The 23,644-nt window shown below is 37.6% G+C and overlaps 1 protein-coding gene across 2 annotated transcripts in view; it reads right to left on the reverse strand.

The window, feature by feature from the left end:
- Nucleotides 1-554: 554 nt before the first annotated feature.
- Nucleotides 555-23,644, reverse strand: part of LOC121729229 (T-box transcription factor TBX20-like) — a 38,645-nt gene continuing 15,555 nt past the window's right edge. The window contains exons 3-7 of one of the 2 annotated variants that reach the window (XM_042117678.1): nt 12,307-12,580; nt 11,998-12,162; nt 2,216-2,292; nt 1,684-1,758; nt 555-1,600 (exon numbers count right to left, since the gene is read on the reverse strand). In XM_042117678.1, the coding sequence (XP_041973612.1) occupies nt 1,162-1,600; nt 1,684-1,758; nt 2,216-2,292; nt 11,998-12,162; nt 12,307-12,580 (1,030 nt within the window). In that variant the 3' untranslated portion in view covers nt 555-1,161. The remainder of the gene's footprint in view (nt 1,601-1,683; nt 1,759-2,215; nt 2,293-11,997; nt 12,163-12,306; nt 12,581-23,644) is intronic. The other variant, XM_042117687.1, reaches the window with a different exon arrangement.

Consider the following 23,644-nt stretch of genomic DNA (forward strand, 5'->3'; position numbering starts at 1 on the left):
GAAAGGTGAACGAAGTGTTCTAATCAATTCCTAAACTTAGTAGGTAACTAATGTGAAGACTGAAAATATTATTTTTAATCCTCAGGGTTGAAAAAAAATGTACTTAGAAAGCCCTAATATAACCGAATAGATTCTACTAAGTGCTTGTGGAAGCTGTAGTCTTGTTCTGTATCTCTTTATTGTACTGAAATCTGCAGGTTCAGAGTTCAGACCTAGCTAGAGAGATGGCTAAGTGAATTTACAAATTTTTAAAACTAAGTATTTTGTTTTTCAATACTTAATTTAAATTTAAATCTTCTTATATTGTATAGCTATTGTTCTAGAACTAGTTTAAAGCAGATTTAATTTTTTTGTAAGTTTTTGTGATTTTGTGAAAATAGGCGGATGATATTATTATAATTATTGTGTTCTTCTAGTACAATATTTCAGTTTGTAAGAGGTAACTGTGAACAGTGGCTTGCTACTGGGGATGCAGCCTCTGATTTCTAACAGAGATTGCTAATGTAAGGGGTAGATAAATTGTTAAAATTAAAAATGTAAAAGGAAACAACTAATATGTTAACAAACATTTAATTTTTCATTAATTAATATATTATTTATAATAGCTTTAATTTAACTAAAGTTTACATAGATACATCGACCTATGTGTCTGCGCTCGGCATCGCATCCTCCAAGTCTTAAACACAACTAATATAATACTATCTACATTTTATATTATGTCTTACTACATATTACTTCTACTACCAATTATTTTCAATTTATTGCACATATCACCTAATAACAGAAATTTTAAAATAATACACTTTTATTTCATTACACCGAATGTACATTTTTACATCATGTATCGAAAAACTGTCAATTCAACCTTATCTTTACGCATTTTCTATGCAGCGACACACAAAGGAAAGGAATAGGAACATAATAAAATTACACTAAAATAGCAGTAATAATTACAGTCTTAAAATAGAATTAAATATTTTTACAATATGATACAAATTAATTTATGAGAAATCAATATTTTAAAATACTGTCCGTTTTTATATTACAGCCGTCTTATGAGAGTACCTACATAAAACTGAAGGATAGAAAATAAATAGCGACCAAACTGACTCGTTTGACTATTTCATACAACTTATGTGGGCGCCGAGTGCCGGCTCAGCACTAAGTGGGGCTGTGCGGGGGATGGGGGGTGTGGGGGGTGTGCGGGGGGTGCGGCGGCGGCGGCAGCGGGCTCGCGTCCCGCAGCGAGTCGGGCGAGGAACCGGGCGAGGCGCGGCGCGGCGGGTACGGCGAGAAGCGGTGCTGCGACAGCGCCGCCGGCACGCCGCCCGGGTACACCGGCCGCGGCAGCTGCAGCCCCGACCCCGACGCGAGGTGCTGCTGCGCCAGCAGTTGCGGCGCCAGGCACGCCCACTGCCCCCACAGCGCTGCCGCCGGCACGCCGTACAGCGGGTACGCCGCCCGTAGGAACAGCTGGGACCGCGCGGCCAGGATCGCCTTCTCCTCCAGCGTCAGGTTGTTGTTGTGCTGGTCCAGCTCGAACGGCCGCAGCGGCGATCGCAGGTAATGCTGCTCCGCGAGCATCGACTCCATCGTCTCCCTGAAATGACGAGACGGTCGTTCAGTATGCGGCCGAGATTGCGCCAGGTGGCAGGTGTGTGAATTAATGAGCGTATATTATACCTAGAGTTAGCGGCGCTGAAGCGCATGTCTTCGGGGAAAACTGGTGTTCGATCGTGCTCCCCCGTGATATAGAATCTCAAAAAGGAAAAAAAAATCAAAATAAAATACTGCAATACACCAGCATATTAGCATCTACTGCCACAAAATATTCAATATAGGAAACTGAACAACGAGGTTGCAAGTTTCAACGGCATAGGAAATTCAAAGCAAGTCTGTATAATCACTGAATTATGAATACAAGTAGGCTACCAATTTATCTGATCCGTGGCAGTCTAATTGATTGAACAAAGCGTCAATCAATAGATCGGAACGTTAGTAATTACATTAGCTTACTTATGCGACGTTAATTGTAAAGCCTACGCATACTCTGATAATAACATAATATGATAATATGAAGGCAAATGGGAGACTGTTAAATGTAGTTGTGAATCCACATTTCTTAACTTTAATGATTACTGACAGAATGTGTAAAAATCTCAGCTAGAAAGCAAGAATGGACGAGTATTTTAAAAGAACAAAATAAGATTCGTACCTCTCAAATTCAGTAAGACGAGAAGAATCGCGGAATCCTTTAGCGAAGGGATTACTGTCTATTTTGAGTTTTGTAATCTGAAACAAAGAGATTATTGGTTACACAACGTTCCACAAAATTCGATAGATTTCGCTGTACTCAGTATAAAGTATTATGAGCCCATACAAATACTATGAAGCTGTAGCGTTCACCGCAAACTGGATTTAATTGAACCTAACAATATATATTTATGTCATAAACAAACGACCGAACAGTAGTGGCAATAGAGCTAAATGAATTTTCGGACTCGTAACGATTTAAACTAAATTTTACGGACAACAGACTGTTTAATTAAATTAAAGCCTGAGCTTAAATGTCAGCGATAAATCTAAAAATGGAGGTGCAACTTGCAAAAGAAGACTCAAAAGTTACGACCATAACTTGAGCAAGTATGTTTAGGTGTAGTGCAGTAATATAACAAACTGGTACTGTGTCGATGCACCCATAAAATACATTGCTGATTTAGGTCCGAGGTGAGGTGTTAAAAATGCGTTTGGCAGAGGCCAGCAGTGTGATGAGAAATCGCCCCCTCGCTGTGCGACGCTCCCGCTGCGGCGTCACACAATTTGTGGACGATATTTACGAGAAACCAGCAAACCCCGTTCAAACGATAGTTGATCGACGAATATAAAGAGGTTCTGACACATAAATATTACGGCATTCATTATGCATCAGTAGAGAATATTAAATTTAAATTCAATAGACTCGACTTTAACAGTGTTAGCACGAACCAAATTTAATAATTTTTAACTGAGAATATTTAAATCGAAATGAATCATGAGGAGTTAAGCGTTTGTACTGATTGAAGGTTACTGAAAGTTATTTAATATTTATTTTGAAATAAGTTCAAAAAGTTAATAGCGTCTAATAACAATTAAACTGGCAACTCATTGACAAGTACATATAAAGCTGAAATTTTGAAAAGGTCGCCTTTGAAGTGTACCCAACTTAACAAACCTATAGGTACATTAGATGTTCAGCTAATTATAGTCTGGGATCGTGAGCCGTGACGAAGCGTGAATTCAGCAGTATTCGCAATAAACGAGTCATCGGGAAGCCGTCGCGTACGTGTCAATCTTTCAGCAGCGCGCACCGCCGCCGACGAGCCGTAATTACCTGCCGAGTGATCCCGGACTATGCCAAACTTTTCGACTATTCTTACAGCCGTGAACGTTGCAGATAATTACGCTAATTATAGATCCACTCGTGTTAATACGTTCACTTGACGAATATTAGCGTTTCCGATACCACCTACGTCGATGTCACTACTAACGACTTTATTCGTTTCAGCGCTTTTCATGTTTATTTTTTTGGTATTATTTAGTAACAAATATCGATTTACTTGAGTGTCTGCTATTTCAACTACACATTAGAGAATAAATAACTTTATTAAACTCAATGTCTTTACCGTGAGAAGGGAAAAGAAAATAGTCCATAATTATGTTCACTTTATACATTTCTTTGATGTTTTTGTTGGTTCTACAATAATTTATTTAACAACTACATAAACGCTACTCATTGTTTTGGATCAAAACGTTTGGTGAGTTATTGATGCTTATGTGTCACTGCATCTTATTTATACATTGACGGGATATTCTATTATCGCATTGGGAGATAATTTAAAAATTTGTTTGAAATTATAGTTTTAATTTAATTCGGTACCCAATAGTGATGTTTTGTGTCTGGCGATAATACGCTCTTGTGACGCTTGCAATAAGAGTAGATTTCCGTAATATCGAGGTTTCCTTCGAATCGCGCTGTCATCTTGACACGTGATTTGAGACACAATGAGGTCTCCGCTAACATCGTTACGTCACGCGTCAGTCGACTCGCCCCCGGGAGTAGAACGAGTGTCGGGGGTCACATAGCTACTCCGACTTGCACACCCACCTGGCGAGCGATTGACTACAATGGCCCCCCTGTCCCATTCACTTGACATAATGAGTTTGCTTGCCAGCGAATAGTAGCTGGTGTATTGACGTATGCATAATTTATGTGCCTGTTATGATTACTAATTGTCTCCTGTCCATTACGTCCGATGGTACATTCATTTTATTTGTGGCACATTGTTTCACTAGCCAGTCTACAAATCTTTCCCAAACTGTTTGCCTCTCGTTGATATTACGTCGGGAATGTTAAACGTTATGATCGTTACTGTTGCTGCTTATTTCATATGATGTGGTAGGTATTCTAGGCGAGATGGATTTGGCATGCTGTCGTAACTCGTAATAATAAATGATTTAGTGGGAATTGCTTTACCATTCATAAGAAACTTAACGAGGATTGCTGTAGCTAATGAACATCTTATATTCCGTAATTTTTTGAAACATTAAAAATAGAGTTTCTCATTACAAATTAATCAAAACGATCCCACAAAAGGAATATATTTTAATGAGTGTATCGCTTTCATTTAACAGACATTTATTAGATTTAGTACAAACATAAGGACGAGGCGTGTCAAAACAATCTAATTTAAGTATCAACAAACGTTCGCCTTGGGCGGCGGCGGCGCTCCCGCTCACTTACAACATTAAAGGCGCCTTAATGACATTATTCCCTGGCGGGAAAAAACGTCCCACAAAAAACCGTCAAACAGAAGAAGTTGAGAACGCATGTATTTTAACACTAGATTTATGAGATGTAATTGACTCCAAAAGTTTGTGAGAGAAATGGATGGAAGGAACATAACATTGAACACATTCGACATAATTTAAACCACCGTAATGAGTTCAACAAGAATAAAATTGAAAACAAATATATTTCAATAAAAAGGACATTTGAAATAAAAAAAACACTAAACTTGAAAATGCGAAACACACACGAAGAACCCACACTTTGTCTCACAATCTTCAATATTTTAAAGCAAAATATCCATAATAGAATTTAAAATTGTTATTTAAGACATAAATAAAGAGTGACTCGAAGTGCACCAAAATAAAAAATAACATGTAAACATGTTGAGGCAAAGAAAGGAACATGACAGGAACATTCCAAAGAATAAATAAATGTCACGTTAACGCGGCTGCACGTTGCCGCAGCACTGATAGATGCATGGGCCGCGGGCACGATCCGAATTATGAGCACTACTATAAATTATGTGTAATTAAGGTATCAGTTTTGGGGAGATACATCTAGTGATATTATCTTCAATCAGGTGTTTCATTATAAAAATAGAACCAATTAATCAGGAGTCGGTCGACATCCGTAGGACAAAATAGATCTTGACACCAAAAGCGAGTATCAATTTCGATGCAGTCGAAATTATTTTAATAAATGTTCTAGGAAAAAACATGAGGATAGTATCATACATTTTCAGATCGCACTTTACAATATGAACCAGACACACAGATAGGAAAAATATTTTAATGCACCTACAAACGGAGGTAATTTCTAAAGAATAATCCTAAGATCTATAAAAAGGGAGTTATTAGATAAAAAACCGTTGTGCTCATAACCGTTGATGGCGGAGTTCGCGGCAAAGACAATAAATCTATTACGACCAACAGCTGCCGCGGCCGTAAACGAGCTTTCCAGAATGCCGGTGCTATATTATTTCGCAAGTGTACCGAAATTATGGGCGACGCCGATGAGTATTCGAAACCAGTTAAACACCAATATAACATGTTCGGGGAATACACTGATTTTATGTTATGTTAATAACTTTTTGTTCTTCGAGTTTGCTCTGAACGCTAGGTAGTAGCAGGCCTGTCCCACTCGCGCCTTTAGGTATCGAACTATAAGTACCCCTTTAAAGGGGCAGATCACAAGGGACTCACAAGCGAGCGGTGACGCGCGCGCAAGATTTTTTCATCGCATATATCTACGTACTGATTTAACCGCTGTGACAGAATCATTATTAATCTGATAAATATGAACAATTGAAAAAAGTCAAAGAAATATTTCAATAAAGGAATTTAAGACTTTAAAATACAAAAAAAGATAAAAAAATACACAAACATAGCAAATAAACCAATTTGTTACAAACAAACCGCATACTACACATAAATAAACACAAGTTACTATGTTTAAGTTGTAAAAAAATCCTGACCAGCTCCTACACTATAATCGAATATAAAACTATTATAAAATATACGTTGGGTTACTAAAATTTGATTATTACTATAAAAAAGTTTGCTATTAGTAGCTATAGTAATTAAAAGAAGATTATTTTATTTTCTAAAAGGTGACAATCTTGATTTCGTCAGAAAGGGTACCTCTTACGCGATAGAAAGAGAGAGCACATGTAGGCAAATATAATTGTAGGCACCTAGCACTGCGCAGTCGGAATTTGAACTTTATAGTATCGCAGCAAGAGTTGTTATTTTTTTAAACGGGTTTCACGAGTTGGACTTCTGTTGGTACTACTAATATATATTCTGTGGTAATAGCTAAACCAATGTTTTAAAAATATAATTGTGGAGAAAGAGTACCCTTTTTAAATTATAATTATGAAAACTATATAGGAAAGTATTTATTTGGAAGCATCCAAATTTTAGCTAAAATAAAATATAATAAAATTTTATGAGAATATTTTATTGTGGCTTAGTAAGTAGTTTATATGAATCCATCTTCTTCGTCTAAAAGTTCTAAAAGTTGTAAGTTATCGCGAACAGAGCCAATAGATAGAATCAAAGAAATGAAGTGCAGGTTAAAAATGTCATCTGCAATTTTTACGATTATTTTTATCAAAAACCTTGCTATCCACATTTTGCTGATTATTTTATGGTATACCAAAAAGATACCAGAATTTGTTCATTATCTGCTTTCTGCATTTTGCTTGTCTTTTGGTAATAATTATTCTTTTCTTATGTTGCATTTCGCGCTGGTTCCTTTAGAGCATCGAAGAGCTCCTTCAGAGGGCCGACTGATACTATGAAATCGACCTTAAATTCATGGCCAGCAGTTCGGCTGAATATGCTAAGAATGATGGAGTAAGCGATCTGCCACATTTCTGACCACAATTTCGTTTATTGCGCTCATTTCAACCATGAACGTCTCAAAATTATTTTGACGCGTGTCAATTTGGACGTCACATTTAAGTGACGTTGTCAGTTTACAGATTAGCCCGTACAGATAAGTCAAAAGTGGTTTCACCATATTGGGATAGTGTTTTAGGTAGCACGCAAGGTAAAAAGAAAAAACATTTTTGTAAGCAGGTTTAATAAATTAAAATAGAATAAAGATTTATCACGTATAGGTACCTCAATATATATAATTTCCTATGATTTTAATAAAACTTTTCAACAAGACTGCTAAATACATTAACTGACAACAAGATATTAATTTGCAGTAGCTTCGTGACGAACGAAAGCTACAAAAGTAACTCGTTAATATTAAATTTATCGCGGCGAGGATTATTTAATTCGAGATGTAGTTGTATTTTGCAGTAAACGCGGTTCCGAGGTGGCTGCGCGGGCGCAATAAATTCCGGCGGCCGCACACGTCGCCCGTGACGTCACAACCCTGATAGATGGCCAGGAGACCCGCTCCCGGCTCTACCACCCCGCTATGTGAGGAACGGGATAACCTAATAAATTCATGTTTCATTTAATATTCTTAATTTTCCTCAAGGCATTTTAATTTTTGTATTTTTATCCGTGTCAAGAAAAAGTCTGAAATGTTTTATTAAGGGTTCCACAGTTTTATTACTGAAGGAATCCTTGTAGCTTTCCATGTGTCAGTCTGCCTTTATACATTTTCGTATTTTAGTTTTAGCATCGATAGTAATAACAATTACTATAAGTATATACTTATTTTAGAAGTGACTTAATCCCACTGCAATTTTCATTGCGTTAATGTTCATTTTCTCTTTCGTTGTCGCCTACGTTCTCAATAGTACTTAAATAATGTTTATATGTAAATATTTTTAGGTAGGTATCATAAAAACATTTTAATCTATGTAAAAGTTAAAATTAGAAATAAATGTAACTATGTAATTAAATATAAAAAATCGCACAGTAAAATGTTTAAAATTATAAAAATGCGAAAATAAGCGCGTTTGCTGACGTTCACATGAAAATGTTTTCCCTCGTTATCGTTCGAATCTCGTCAGAACTGCACATAATGAACTGCTCGTGTTATTTATGTGTTAAGAGGAATAAAAAGAATCCGCCCTAACATATCATTATAGCAACATTAACATATTGTTAAATTAGTCTAGATTTATAAATAATAATACATAATTACTATGACGTCACTTTTCAAAGTAATGCTTATGTCATAACACGAGATTTTATCTGTTCCCGTAAATTTCTTCAAACATAATACAAATATTTATAAAATGACTTAATTTGAAAAGCGTAAAACTAATAAGTAATAACGAACATTTAGAATTAATACTCAATCTAATATCATTACCAACAGCCTCTAAACGATGAGACGCAGACCCCAGTAAGTATCAATTTTAAAATTTAAATACTACCTCCAAAAATACTTATTCCGATAATGAGATAAAAAGTCGAGGAATAGTGATTGACTTATAAATGTTAAATTATAACATCTACCAACAATAAAACTAAATGGAGTCGATCAGCTAGAAGTGAATCGGTTATCGGAAATAAAAAGTAAGACGCGCAGGGAGGGACAACTGACACCTGACCCAGCCATTTTGGCCCGTGAAATATGTTTATTTGTCGTGGCTGCCTTTTGTTATTGAAATCGTGTTTGCTTTTACTCCTTTATTGTTCGATTATGTTCGGGCCGGGCTCGTTGTGGATGCTCAATGTGAGAATAGCTTCGGATTGGAATTAGAATATTGATTGTCGATACTCAGAAATGAGAAATAAATTTCAATTAAGTAGCTATTGAGCGTTAACGCGCACGCACGCGACGTACGCAGTTACTTTCGTGATTATCTCCTCCAGTCGCATAATAGTGAAGGCGTCACTAACTAACTGACGTGATACCTCTAATCGCTATATTGTATCTCACTCTGAACTTTTTCTAGGGGCCAGTCACTACAATGAGGCAATTGTATTTTATTTGAAGGCTCTACGTAACTTACGCATAGTTTAAGTATTTGTATCTGAATTTACGTACGAGAGATAACATCTGTTTTTCATTTTCTTGCAGAATATCGAACACAAGGTTATGTGTTTACTAAGGACAAGTTATTAGTAGATGTTCCCTTAATAAACTACTCTCGTTTACTTTACGTCCTTCGTAAAAAAAAAAAACTTCTCTCGTTTAGTTAATCATTGTGTCCAATGCCTACCTTTTATCCAATATAATATATAAATTTTACAGGAAAAATATAAGAATTGACTTTAACTTTTGCTTTGTAATGATTAGGATGACACAGCTTATCAAGTTTAAAAATCTCGGCTATCAGGATAATCGTATGAATGATAGACACGGTACTGAGATTGTAGAATTCTATCCGTCATAGCAGGTTGTCCACATCCTTTCGATCCTCAAAAGGGCGATCGATCAAAACAAATTCACTAGTCATCGGCTATTAAAAAACACATTGTGTACGCGTAAACTTTACAAACATTGTCACCTCAATGTAAATTCCAGACAAAGGATCGAAGCAACAAGAGGTGGGTGTAAATGTTAATATTGATACCGGTCGGCGGGGTTCAGGGAAACCACCCCGCGGCGCGCCCGGCGACGTCGAGTCTCACACGGCGATTCACAAAAAACCAACTTTATTTTTTGTTCCAGATCCTATCGCGACTCGGAGCAGTTTGATAAAGCACCAATAATGATGTTCCATTCCGAATCAATTTAGGTTACATCGAGTATTAATGTGGTGACATGTTTTTTCACAATTCCAATAACACCTTCATTTTTTAAGCGCGATCTGCGGATGGTGCAAAAATGATTAAAATTATTGATGCCTAATTTTTTATTTGTATAGCAGAACTATTTCAGATGAAACATTTAAGTGGAAGTCAATCGAGCATGCTTCAAATGTTTTTAGCAAGAAAGTATTCGCTCCACTAATTTTACTCCACTTTTCCAACTAGACATAAGCTATAAAAGTTACACAACAACAGTAAAAGCCTAACGGAATGTCGGAATGCTGTCGACCACCAAACGGTACGGACTACGGATAAGACATATTGCCCAACGCAGGTGCAAATACGCTAAGTGTGTTCCTATTGTTAAGAGGCGGGGTTATCAGTGACACTATCTCCGTTCGACAAATGTTTCACTTGTCAGAAGTGTGACGTCAGCCGATTCTCGATCTCGATCGAGGCCCGATCGGTCGTGGGTGTTGGGATTAAAAGTAACACCTTTGTGAGCACGTCCTGATAAGTGATAACGTTTACAAATCGTTTGACTCTGGCGTTTTTTGGAGTTCTTTCGGCTGTTAGACTTTTTTCTTGTTTAAATTAGTGGAATCATCCATTCGTTCGGATTACCTACTTCCTTTTGAGATACATACTGAAAAGGACTGCTTACATAAACTATTACTGTACTGATTATTTTGTGTCTTTATATTCTTTACTTTTCAACAATTTGTAAATATCTGATATATGTGCAAGTCATTGACATTATTAAATAAACTTAGTCATAAGATTGATCTAGTTCAGCGGACGCTTAGGCATCACCCATAAATCTAGGAGTGCGTTAGAATCAATCGATATCAATAATACGAGTCCAGGGAGCCATTTCGTAGGGAGCTTTATCGCCGTGCAGGTACCGTCAATAGGAAAATAGTTTAGATCAGATTCATGGGAAAACAAGGAGATATATTTAGATAGAGAGAGAACTATGATGTCTGTTGACTTTGTGTAAAGTTTTCATTACTTGCTGTTATGTTACTCCAGTTTCCTAATATTTAAAATGCAATTTGGATAGGAAAAAATAACGTTATGTATATTCGTCTGTAAAAGATATTCAAGATTCTTGTAAATTGATATCAGACATTAATCAAAAGAATCACAAACAAACAATAGAAATTTTTAAACACACGAAACGTAACTAATTAACGTACGAATGAAGATTTATGTGGCGCGTTGTCGATATAAAGTAACGTTTCCTTTATGAACCTCAAAACGTCCTAATTACCGCGCGCGGAACAAAACGACGCGCTGTGAGACGCCCAAACGCTCTTGTGACAGGGAATTAATTGCTCGTGGCGACATGTGCGGCGGCGGGCGGAGCACCACTAGCGGAACAGCTGATATCGCATTCGTAATTTGTTTGTAATTGATTTTTTAGGAGTTAAGTGGCTACTGCAGGAGGTTACTAGATTTTAGAACTTCAGGATTAGGATGCGAAACTGCAAAAGATCTACTTAAAAGCAAAGTAGCTTGGTTCCTTACTGAAACGAGTTCACATAAGCCAAAGCAGTATGAAACTTCGAGTGACTTTTAAAGTCATTAAATATTGCAAATGTATATTTAGCTCGGCTGAAAAGTTTCGTCGTCACCGCGTCACGGTGACGCGTCCGTCACCAGCGCGGCCGCGTGTGGCCGAGAGCTGCACAAAAATCTCCCTTTGTTCGACTGGACATACCTTTCAGCGAGATGCAATTAACGTGGTATAAATAGCGTCGATAGTCGACAACGCGCCGCGATTTCAAACGTTTCGTCCTCAGATCTATTTCGGATATCGAACGATTCTAGAGCCAAATAAAAGATCCAATTATTTATGTCGTCCACATATAGGTGCGATTGAGAGCCGTTAATTGCATTGAGGTAACTGAAATGTTACGCTTAAATAAAGCTATTGCCACCGTAGTTCCATCTCTAGATCCAAGTATAATATCGTATTAGAAGTTAGACACTTACGAGTTGATTCTGATAAGCTGTAACGGCGGTGAAGACGCACTCGGGGAAGATAAACGTCTTGAACTCCTCCTGCTCGAGGTCCGTGATGGGCGCGTTGATCGCCCCCTCCCGCCGCAGCACCAGGTGGATTCGGGGCTGATACTTGTGCATTGAGTTCAACACCAACTACAAATAAAAGGATCACTGATCACTACAATGTATCACTTAAAAAGTTTAATGAGTAGTCTGGTATAGGTAACTAATTTTAATTAATAGAGCGATAAGTATAGAACTTAGAAGCGAATTCAGTGGATTAAAAAAAAATCATACCTGTCCATTTTTATCCATCTCGTTGTTGGTGAGCTTGACCTTCTCGAAGGAGACGACCTGCTTGCGCAGCTGGTCGCCGGAGAAGGGCGAGTCGGGGTGCGGGTAGAGGCGCGCGGGGGCGGGCGGGTCCGCCTTGCCGGCGACCAGCCACGACGAGCGGTGGTAGGCGTAGCGGTAGCGCTTGCCGTCCACCGGCACGACGTCCAGCAGCACGCCGTACCGCGCCTCCGACCGGCACCCCGAGAACGACACGCGCACCGTCGGGAACATGCGCCTGCGCAATAAAAAGTTCCATGTTTTATTTTGTAATTAAAGCATAGGTTTAGTTAAATTAAGTCAAGTAGATAAGAAAAATAATAGTTATAAACATAACCGAAAGAAAGTTTTAAATATTACCAAAATGAACGATCTCAGAGAGTTATAAACTCTTCCATTTTATAACCCTCCTACCTATTTTGCAAATTTATTTCAACCGAAGTGAATAAAAATCAAAACTAACCAAAATGGCGTCACAATTTTGCATATTTTATGTACACATAAAATATTCTGCGAGAATTTAACACCGGAATAATTTGCGTCGGTAAATATGCGAGAATTTTATTTCTGAAGTATTTTTATGTCCTCTTTCTTATTGTATTGTTGTGTTAAAGCGTAAATTTTCACATTAACGCAATTATTCGATAATTACTCGCCTCCGTCGAAATGGTCGCAGTTCGCTGTGACAAATCCAATCGCACTCATTAAGGACCGAGTAATTCTAGAAAATTGCAAAGCATATGCTCTCATACAGTGCTATAAAAATTGTTAGTTCTTGGTAAGCATAAACTTTGTTTAACTAAACGCAGCTGTAATGAACTTTAAGTTACATGAAAACTGTCGCATTTTAGGAAATGTGCGAATTCGAAGACTGAATGTTAATGTAACATTAAGATCATGGAGTTCTTTAGGTATGTATATCACATAAAGTATCAAGTATATTGTACGATTAAAGCTTTAACATTCCAAAATGGCGTCCTGAAATAATACAAAAAAAAAGGTTGTCTAACTAGATATATTTATGCGTTTGAATACAAAATGTATAACATAAGAGGGGACAAATACTTTCATTCGTCTTTTTTATACGGTACCACTCCTTTCCCCTTCACGAAACATTCTTTAATGTCTCTCGTTGCACAAAGACGGATGGGTCCTCGTTTGGAGGTGTGTGTTTCGGAAGCGATTGCGGTTGGTCGGAACAATCGCTCCTATTACGTTCTTCCCCGCTGCGGTTTCCTGCCGTCATTTTTTAAAGGGAACGTAATGATTTTACACACCCGACTAGGGGAGTTTAGGTTACTAACGAGAAACAGAACTCCGAAATAGAAGTCTCGAGCAATCGAAGATAATAAACTCGTTGTTAGATAAAGGTGACACAAAAAGTCGACGTCGGTAGCGGGCGTATAACGCTATCTCCGAATCGGTACAAAGTGGTAGTCATTGTGACGATTAGAACAGAGACCGAAGTCGTGTTCGTTACCCGACACCGTGCCACCGCGAAGTTTTTGTTACAAAATTTGTCTTTCGATAGTGTTTTACGGCGACCGGCTTGTGGTTTACGATCCGAATAAAACGAAACGTATCCGTGACGAGGCGTCCGACAACCGAGATCGTCATTGTGCAGTACGATTATTATGATTAGATACGATTTCTACTAGAAATGTATGTCCCGGCTCGCGTCCGGTGGGCGAACGAGCGACCGAGGCGGCTCGTCATTAGCGTCGGATATTTTACTAGATCGGTTGCAGCGAAAATAAGAGTACCATTAATAAGATTTATGCGAGTTTAGCCGCGATCGCGCGCCGACTTGCGAACGCTCCTTACGGCGGCCGGGCGGGCAGGGGCGATCGCACGCATGCGTTAATGGCGACACTCGGCGCACTGATATATATTGCCTCAATGATATATGGCCACCGACGTCGTCCATCATTCTACCACCCGAAAGTTAACGGAATACCGCACGAGCAAAAGGAGTCGGACGTACACCAGTTTTAATGAGCAGACACCGAAGACAGAAATAAGGGCGACCGTTTTACGGCACCTCGTTATTGTTATGACACTGTTAAAGTAGATTTCGAGTTTGAAATCGAGACATGTTATAAATTAGTGCATCGCTCCGGAGTCCGGACCATCTCTATGATAGCAATTGAAAATAAGGAAACACGCTCATTTGGATATCGAGTCGTAAAACTTCATAAAGTTCTAATAAGCAATAACTCATATTTATTAAATGCTTAGCCCGTGTAATTCACTTAGGCTTCTAAAGTTTATTGAACCGTTTCACATATTGCTTCTACACAGTTGCATTGCAAGGATAGGTAATTGTTGTTTCTGATGCTTTACAAAAATCAAAAGAAGCAATTACATTTGCGAAATACAAGAGAGTTAATAAAAATAGAATAGGAGATATTTCGCGGACGTAGAGTCGCGAGTTGCAGCGGTGCGCGGGCGCATATCGTCTTAATTAGAGGGACAGCGAGGTGTAAACTCGTTAATCATTGTTCCCCGCGCCCGAAGTACAGCACGACGCACTGTTGCCCGCACCTCGACCATGAATCCTTGTCATCTTTCATGAGCTATAAAAATCGAGAAAATCTCTCTCACTCTAATATTAATATTATCCTTCCAATTAAAATTTAGAAGATTCATATTAAAATGTTTATTTTTCGCTTTGCTCTGTAATAATTATTAATTATGTTCTACTGACCATTAAATCTCTGGCAACCTTTCGTTGTCGTATCAAAACAAACTACCTATCTAAAGGCTCTATCGCACACGAAATAGTGGTGCACTATTAGCCGAATGTTATCACTTATCAGGTCGTGATTAGGGTCGGGAGGGCCGATCGCGTCTCATTACACGGGGCGGTTATTATTAGCAATAACCGGCCGCCATGTTGCCGCGATTTAATTAACTCGAATAGGGACAGATGGCGCGAAATTGCAGATCCACGCTGCTTATTAACGCTCCTGAGGTAAACGCTTTGTAATTAATGACGTGCCCATTTATAAAAAGGTCTTGTAACGCTAACTTTACATTGTATTTAATGTCTGCTCTTCATTGTGAAGACATCACGCGATCGGGAAAATATGTAGAGTAGTGATTTTACAACTATACTTACAGTGTTCTACAACAGATATTATCATATAAACAGGAGTTCTCAAACTGGGTCTAGACTCTAGCGGAACCAATATTATTATTTACAAAAAAAAATTGGATGATAACATGATCGGAATAATTATATTGACATTGAAGTAGCGTAAACGCCTACTTATCAAATACTTTATGTACGCAGTTAATAAGTATTCAGTTTTCTTCCCCAATGAGAATTGTACTGACAATAAGTACTAAGTAGTCCATGGTGATGAAACTTTATCTCTACTGCATCAAAATTATCATTCTAAGCATCGAAAAGTCATTGTAGGTAATTTCTAACAGCAGTCTGCACTAACTAGCCGTGGATTTGCAACAAAAATTCAATTATCCGTTACCTGGTATTAGCGGTAATGGTGGCGTGATTTCTGTCGCATAATTTAAGTGACAACAATTCGATCTGGTGGCCGATGAATATTTCATATCCAGTAATGGTTCCACTTACGGCTAATTTTACGGCCACTGCGGCTCCACGGCCGTCATTACACCAGTAACTATTACGGGTATAGGTAGATACGCGTAACCTATGCATTAATGGCTTACTGATACATATACATTAATATTGTTTCGACAAATTTTATGAAAATTTTTCAAATCCTCTTGAACTTTTACATGGTATCTAATATCTATGTTATTACAGGTTGAAGGTTCCATTCATTAAATTAAAATTATTGTAAAATTTTACAATTAACTTACATATAACTATCAACGGCCCCTTTGAATCTGTAGATTTATGAAACGAAAGAGAATATCATGTTGTATCATGTATAGAATAGTTTTATGTTGATAAATGTATATTGTAAAGATCTTGGAAGAAAACAATAAAACTTGTGTCACAATTTCTGCTACCGGATAAGAGGTATCATTTAATGAGTCATATTTCTGTGTCATCCTCGTCGGTCACGGAGATGACGGCGTGACACAAACGAGTAGCGACGTGTCACACGCTCACGACTTGACACCTTCATCAGACCGTTTGAAATACAAAACCCACTTCCAAGCAGTACACGGATAGTTTGAGCTAATTAAATTATTACAGAATTACTTGTTATGGTCTCTAATTTGATGAATTGTTTGGATGCACAAGTTTCATAAGGTATTTGAAATATCATATAGATAAAATTCTGAACTCTACAATCGAATTTCGATTCAATATATTATAACTACTGGAAATCTGTAGCGATTTATTTGTTTATTTTTAGGTAGGTAATCCTTTTTACCAGCCAGAGTCATTTTGTGGCGGTTAATGACATTTAACAATAATGATGGTAATCGCATTATTTTAGTTTTGAGAATGTAATTACGTGAGTAGGCGTGGCGAAGGCGTTGACGTGACTGACGCAATGACAAATGACCGCGAGTCATTTCGCGCCTGTACATTGTACACCGAATTAATAGACTTACACCACTAAACATCAACTCATTTTTCAACAACTACAACAATTTATGTAAAATCTGATTGACCTGTGAAAGCCATAATAAAAAATCATAATATAATCTATCATCTTAGTATGTCAGCTAGTATTGCAATGCTTTATTGAATTATTAAATGATTATTCGGGGAAAGGTTTCGTTTGCAATGTGAATTTCAAGTTTGATTTCTGTAATTAGATTGTATGTTGTTACTAGAGTTCACTCGGCGTAACTGGGCGGTAGCGGTCATTGAATCCCTGTCAAAAACTTGTCATTTTCTATATAAACCGCGATTGACAATAAGGTGTCAGATGTTGTCAATCGCGGCTTTGTATAGAAAATGATAAGTTTTTGACAGGAAGTCAATGACCGCTACCGCCCAGTTACGCCGAGTGAACTATAGACAATGAGGATTTTTGTACATAAGTCAAAGAAAATAAATTCTTTAATTATTTCTTCCACATTACAAAAGAATAGTACGTCTATATAGATTTTTGATAGAACATTTAGCGCACAAGATCAAAATAAGCATTGCGCCTCCATTTTGTAAGATCATTTTATACAAAGTATCAGAAGCCTTAATTAAATCCCGCCTAAATCAATAATCTTATTTCACAGTAGTTTGGAAAAGTGACTTCATAACTTTTTACTTTCAAGTTTTTCTCATTCCGAAATTTCTCATCCAGTGTTTTTGTGCGGCGGAATGTGTGAAGATGAATGTGTATTAGTGAGTTAATGAGGTGGCTGGGCGTGGTAGGGCGGATGGCGCATCCAGTGAAATATTGCTCCACTTGGGAGGTCCGTGTAGTCGGTAGAGCAACAATCCCACAATCCTGTCGTGCCATTAATTCATATATGTCACAAAATCAACAAGGACCATTACTCGCGAATATTCCATGGCCGTTTAATGGGACTGATCAATAGTTTGTAATTCTCGGTAGCGACAGCTAATATTTTTTTTAATAGTAATGCCTAATCTTTAAAGCCTAGCATTCTAACGTCTCAAGTCTCCCTAATTCATATAATATTCTTTATAATTATTAGAACCATAAAAACATCACTCTCCTACCTACCTGCCACCTGACAAAAATAAACTACAAATAAATTTTACAGTGGCTAACAAATTTGTGATTATAATAATTAATTTTCCTAATTTACGTATTAATGTAGTAATTATTTAGATAAAAAGTAATAAAATTACAGCAGGTGACGCAAGGTTGCTCGCCTGGATCTATATTTACTGCACTGTCACGGTTCAGTTTTTGGAGTTCCGCCTACTATGTGGGAATATAAAACATAGTATATAAAAGTTTCGTAGCTTACAAAAATGTACATGAAAAAAATAAAGAAATTATATATAAAATTCTCGTGTCACAATGTTAGGCCGCGTACTCCTCCGAAACGGCTTTACTGATTTTAACCAAATTTTATATTCATATTCAGTGAGTCTGAGAATCGGCTACTGGGTAATTTTTTATATTGATAAGTGCATTTGTTGAATAAATAATAGTAAATTATTACAACTCGAGACTAACGGTGATCATTGTTTGTGCGACGGGATAGCGATGGACGTTGCCATGGTGACATACTTATTTAGTCACTTCAATAAAATAATACGGGCGAAATACTATAATACACGATTTATATGGCAAATAAACGTTTGCCGGGACAGCTCTATATTGTATAATCAAAACTATTATGGCTGGTAGAATTAGAACTTTTTGCTACCGCGCTATTCTCTACATTTTGTAAGATTATCGTGTCACTACCTAAATAATGTGATAGAAGATATCCAACAATCAATGCATGACAACGGTATTGCAATAATTATAGAAATCGATGCAGTTATTTTAAGATAAAAGAGATACAGAACACAATACTCAATAACCATTAAAATGCATCAAAGTAATACGAAACATCGATAGATAGAAAAGTCAATATAATCGTTGCGCTCATGAAAAGGCTGTATTCACACGAACACAAAATTACCAGGTACGAAGGGCACGTAGAGCGTTTCCACAATACATTACACAGTACAGTGTAGCAGATGTTGCGTGTAAGTATTTATTAGCGGCCTCATAATTAGCGATTTTAAACAAATATTACTTAAGCGTACAATTTTAATTGCGTTTCGGTGTAATGACACACTGCACTAGCTTTAAAATGCTTACAATATGTTACTAACTCACTACTAGTTACTTACCTACTATTTACTAACTTACACTTGCTACTTAGTTTTTAACTGTGTAAAATTGCGTAAGGCTGTATTTTAAGACATTTTTTTTGGAGACAGGTTCTTGGGTATTTAACAATAGAGAAAATTTTACACTCCTAAACGCTAAAGTTCGTCCGAATGCCTTATATATTATCTCTTCTCATCCAAACTGCTGAGCTAAATTAGATTCAATTCGGTATGGACCTCAAGTTTCTAGTTAAAAGACATAGAGTAACATCTACTGTTAAAAAAAGTATAGATTTCAATAAATAAGAAAAAAAGTATAGATTTCAATAAATTGTTAATTCGGGTCACTATCTAGTGTTAATATAATGCTGAAAATAATAATTGTAATCGTAAAGACGGAGATAAAGTGAGGGAGCTTCCCGTTTTCGCGAAAACTCAGTTTTTACGACTGCTAATGCCTGCTCCGCGAAGCAAACGGTGTGTGATGCGAAGGTTCGTAAACTTTTATACAGCAGGGGTAACTTATCATAATATTTCATATTCCATTGTATCACATAGTACGCGTATATTTTTCAGCCCGTTTATATATTTTTGCGTGTACTTTATGAGGTCATTAAAATGAACATAAAATGCTATAATATCATCTTTATGAGCCCTAATTTATTCCGAGACAAAGGCTTTATTATATTATTCGCTTGGTGAACTAAGTTGTATAATATTAATAAAGTATGTACGTAAATTAGCAAGCAGGAAAGTTCTACGCTTATAATTTTTATGTAACTTTAACAGATTTTCAAACAACGAAATAAGCTAATTTTGTTATAATTTAAGATATTATTTAATATAGTAACTTTCTATAAAATTGTGCTTCTACCTTTTGTACGATTTCTTGGCATAATGTTGTCACTAAAAGAAAGAACAAAACCTATGTGTTCACTCTGAACTGAAGTGTTTGTAAATTTTTGCGAGCTAAGTTTAGCTTTTCATCACGCAACGTGAACTCGGCTAGATTGAGTCGCATGTAGTAACGAACAAAATCTATTACATTGGTTAGGAATATGACAATTTATTTTGTAATGGTGTATTTAAAAGCAACTGTATTTCTTGAAAAACGATCTTTTTAACAATATAACGGGGTTCATAATAACATACATTATTATGTATTGTATTCAATATATGCAATCTTCATAGATTACAGATTGTATTATGTATATTATTATGAGCCCAGTTATATTGTTAAAAAGATCGAAATAGGTGGTCATCCATATTCACTAAACAGTATTATTTGCATACACATTTGTATCAAAATTACATCTCTGTTTCATTGTTTCAATTAGTAAATATGAACTGAGATACTAAGGAGGCGGTTGTATACGCGAACGTCTGGTGTCTACGTGCCCTATGTCTGCGGCTGCTAATGTCGTCAGCTCGGGGGAGGGGGCAGCCTCCCCCCCCGTGGGGTGGGAGTGGGGGGTGCACGTACAGACTGTTAAAACGCGACATGTCAACGGGGGTGGAGCGTCTCAACCGAGGAGGTCTGTTGATAGTGTCATGACCTCCGTAATTCATACGGGGATTGGGGAATTAACCTAATGCATATAAAATAGACACAAAATATATTTAAACCTTTGCAATTTAAACTATTTTGTGCCCCGAACTACAAACACTAACTAATACAATAATAATATACCGTGACGAAAAATGAATGGTACCTACTTCTACGAGTAGATACTTCTTTCATAAAAATTTGATCTTTCGATAATTGTTATTTTAAATTTTTGTTTACTTGTTAGGTTTTCATTTGTGAAATACTCTTCACTTAAGATCATAATTTTTGGACTAATTCAAAATTGTATATTTTGTAGTTTAATAGGAAACGGTCTTGAATCTAAATTAACGTTGCATTAAAAATAGTATAAACGGGAAACAGTATGATAAGGAGCACTGTATTATTATGACCAGGGTAATGTCCACACTCGTTAGTATCTAAATTTGCTAACGACTAATAAAGTAACTACAGGAGCGTCAATCGTCAAATCTTTCTTCGAAGTGAGAGATCAAAGCGACTTCTGTCAGTAGCGCACGTGGCGGTCCTCGCGAGACGACATACATTTTACGCAGAAAGAGTTAATATTGTTATAGGGAGAGAGTTAATAAGTTTATTATAACACTAGCTATTTGACCGAGCTTAGCTCGGTATTCGATAAAACACGAATAAAATGACATTTCCTAAAAATGATTCCTAGCTAGCTGTGCTGTGTTTCGCCGAGTGAGTGAGTTTACCGGAGGCCCATACCCCTACCCTATTCCCTTCCCTACCCTCCCCTATTCCCTCTTAAAAGGCCGGCAACGCACCTGCAGCTCTTCTGATGCTGCGAGTGTCCATGGACGACGGAAGTTGCTTTCCATCAGGTGACCCGTTTGCTCGTTTGCCCCCTTATTTCATTAAAAAAAAAAGCTCTAAAATATGGTATTAAATAAATATCACGCTAGACGTATGTATTGCTTTGTGTTCCTGTATTCGCTGAAATTAAATCTTGGACCACGCCAATCCGCTGGTGCATACGAGGGCTGCTATTTATGTATCCGGAATTAAAAAAAGAAACAAACATATATCATTTAATATGGTTTTATTGCTTTTCAAAATATTCGCCGCGATGATCGACACACTTTTGCATACGCTGGAACCAATTTTCATAGCACTTTTTCCATTCTGATTGAGGTATCTCCAAAACGTGCATTTTGAACGCATCAACAGCCTCTTCGCGGCTCGAAAAACGTTGACCACGTAATTTGTTCTTCGCGTATGGAAATAAAAAGAAATAGTTAGGTGCCAAATCAGGGCTGTACGGCGGATGACCAGTCAATTCGATCTTTTGACCCTCCAAAAACTGAGTTGTTTCAGCTGAGGTGTGACAGCTAGCATTGTCGTGATGTAATATGATTCTGCGTTGTCGGTTGTCCTTTCTTATTTCTTCAAAGACTTCTGGTAAACAAATGGTCGTATACCATTCAGAATTAACCGTTTTACGATTCTCTAATGGCACTGTAGCCACATGTCCATTAATTCCAAAAAAACAGGCGACCATTTGCTTCTAAGTACTTTTTGCACGAGTAACTTTTGTTGGTTTCGGCTCATTTTGGAACACCCACACCGTTGACTGTTGTTTAGTTTCGGGGTCATATGCATAGATCCAAGATTCATCACCTGTGTAGATATTATAAACGGCTTTTGACGTACCACGGTTGTATTTTTTTATCATTTTTTTGCACCAATCGACACGAGCCCGTTTTTGACCGATTGTCAAGTTGTGCGGAATCCAACGCGAACATATTTTTTTTACAGCCAAATGTTCGTGTAATATCTTATGTATGCTCGTCATACTTATGCCTAAGGACGCCTCTATCTCGCGATATGTAACATGACGATCACGCATTATTAGTTCCCGCACAGCATCTATATTTTGTGGGACAACAGCTGTTTTTGGGCGACCTTCTTTATTTTCATCCGTGAGCATAGACCGCCCACGATTAAACTCACTGTACCAGTGATAAACAGTGGTTTTTGATGGTGCTTCATCTCCAAAAGTTGCGGTGAGTTGAATAAAGCACTGTTGTTGATTTAGCCCACGCCGAAAATCGTAGTAAATCATTGCACGAAAATGTTCACGCGTTAAATCCATGGCAAATGAAGACACGCAATTTTCAAAATGACGCCACAATGGAAAAATAATTGACAGTCACATGAAACAAAATGTATTCTTCAACCAAAGAGTTCTATTTTCAAATGTTGTAATTACTTTTTAAATATTGTTCTTGTAAGTGGCCAGTTCCGGATACATAAATAGCAGCCCTCGTAAAAAATTCCTCGTTCTGCCATTTGCGTGTCCTCTATTAAATTGATGGACAATAATGGATGTAACATTTACGTTGCGGTACATAATGCGAGCACATGGGCCCCGGCCGCCGGATGTCAACATAGGAGGGACCGCCGTACATAAACATTTTCCGCGTACTTACTTCCATAAATTAGTTCTACTTAAGTCGCGGTTTAAATAGAAGAAACGCACGGGGACGCACGCGGCGCGTCGCTGCGAGGAACCATTTAGTATTTGCGGGAAACTCAAAAAATCTCTTCCGCAGCAGGGCTCTAAATAACATACAATTTACCCAACAAAACAATTTCGTAACCCCTGTGACATAAAAACCGGGGCAAAAGGTGTCATTTAATAGACACAACAATTGTTAAAATAATAAGCACCCTTGCCGGCAGCCGACAATATGCTACGAAATTTTTAAATTGAACCACAAGAAATTTCCCCAGATGTCTGCCGGCTAAGGAGGCTCGTATGACAATCGCGTGTTGTTACCGTCGCCGAGGCGTCCGCCGACGCACAAAGGGCGGCGCCCCGGCCCGACCACGAAAATTAAAAGTTTCCACCGAACAAACCAACAGCTGTCATATTAAACCCTCTGCGTAAAGATTACGAATAAAATATTCACGGTGAAAGCGGGGTTCGGGCAGTGGTTATGTAAATAAGTGGCTACGAAAAT

The sequence above is a fragment of the Aricia agestis genome, chromosome 1 (genome assembly GCF_905147365.1).
Source record: "Aricia agestis chromosome 1, ilAriAges1.1, whole genome shotgun sequence".
In the NCBI taxonomy this organism is placed as follows: domain Eukaryota; kingdom Metazoa; phylum Arthropoda; class Insecta; order Lepidoptera; family Lycaenidae; genus Aricia; species Aricia agestis.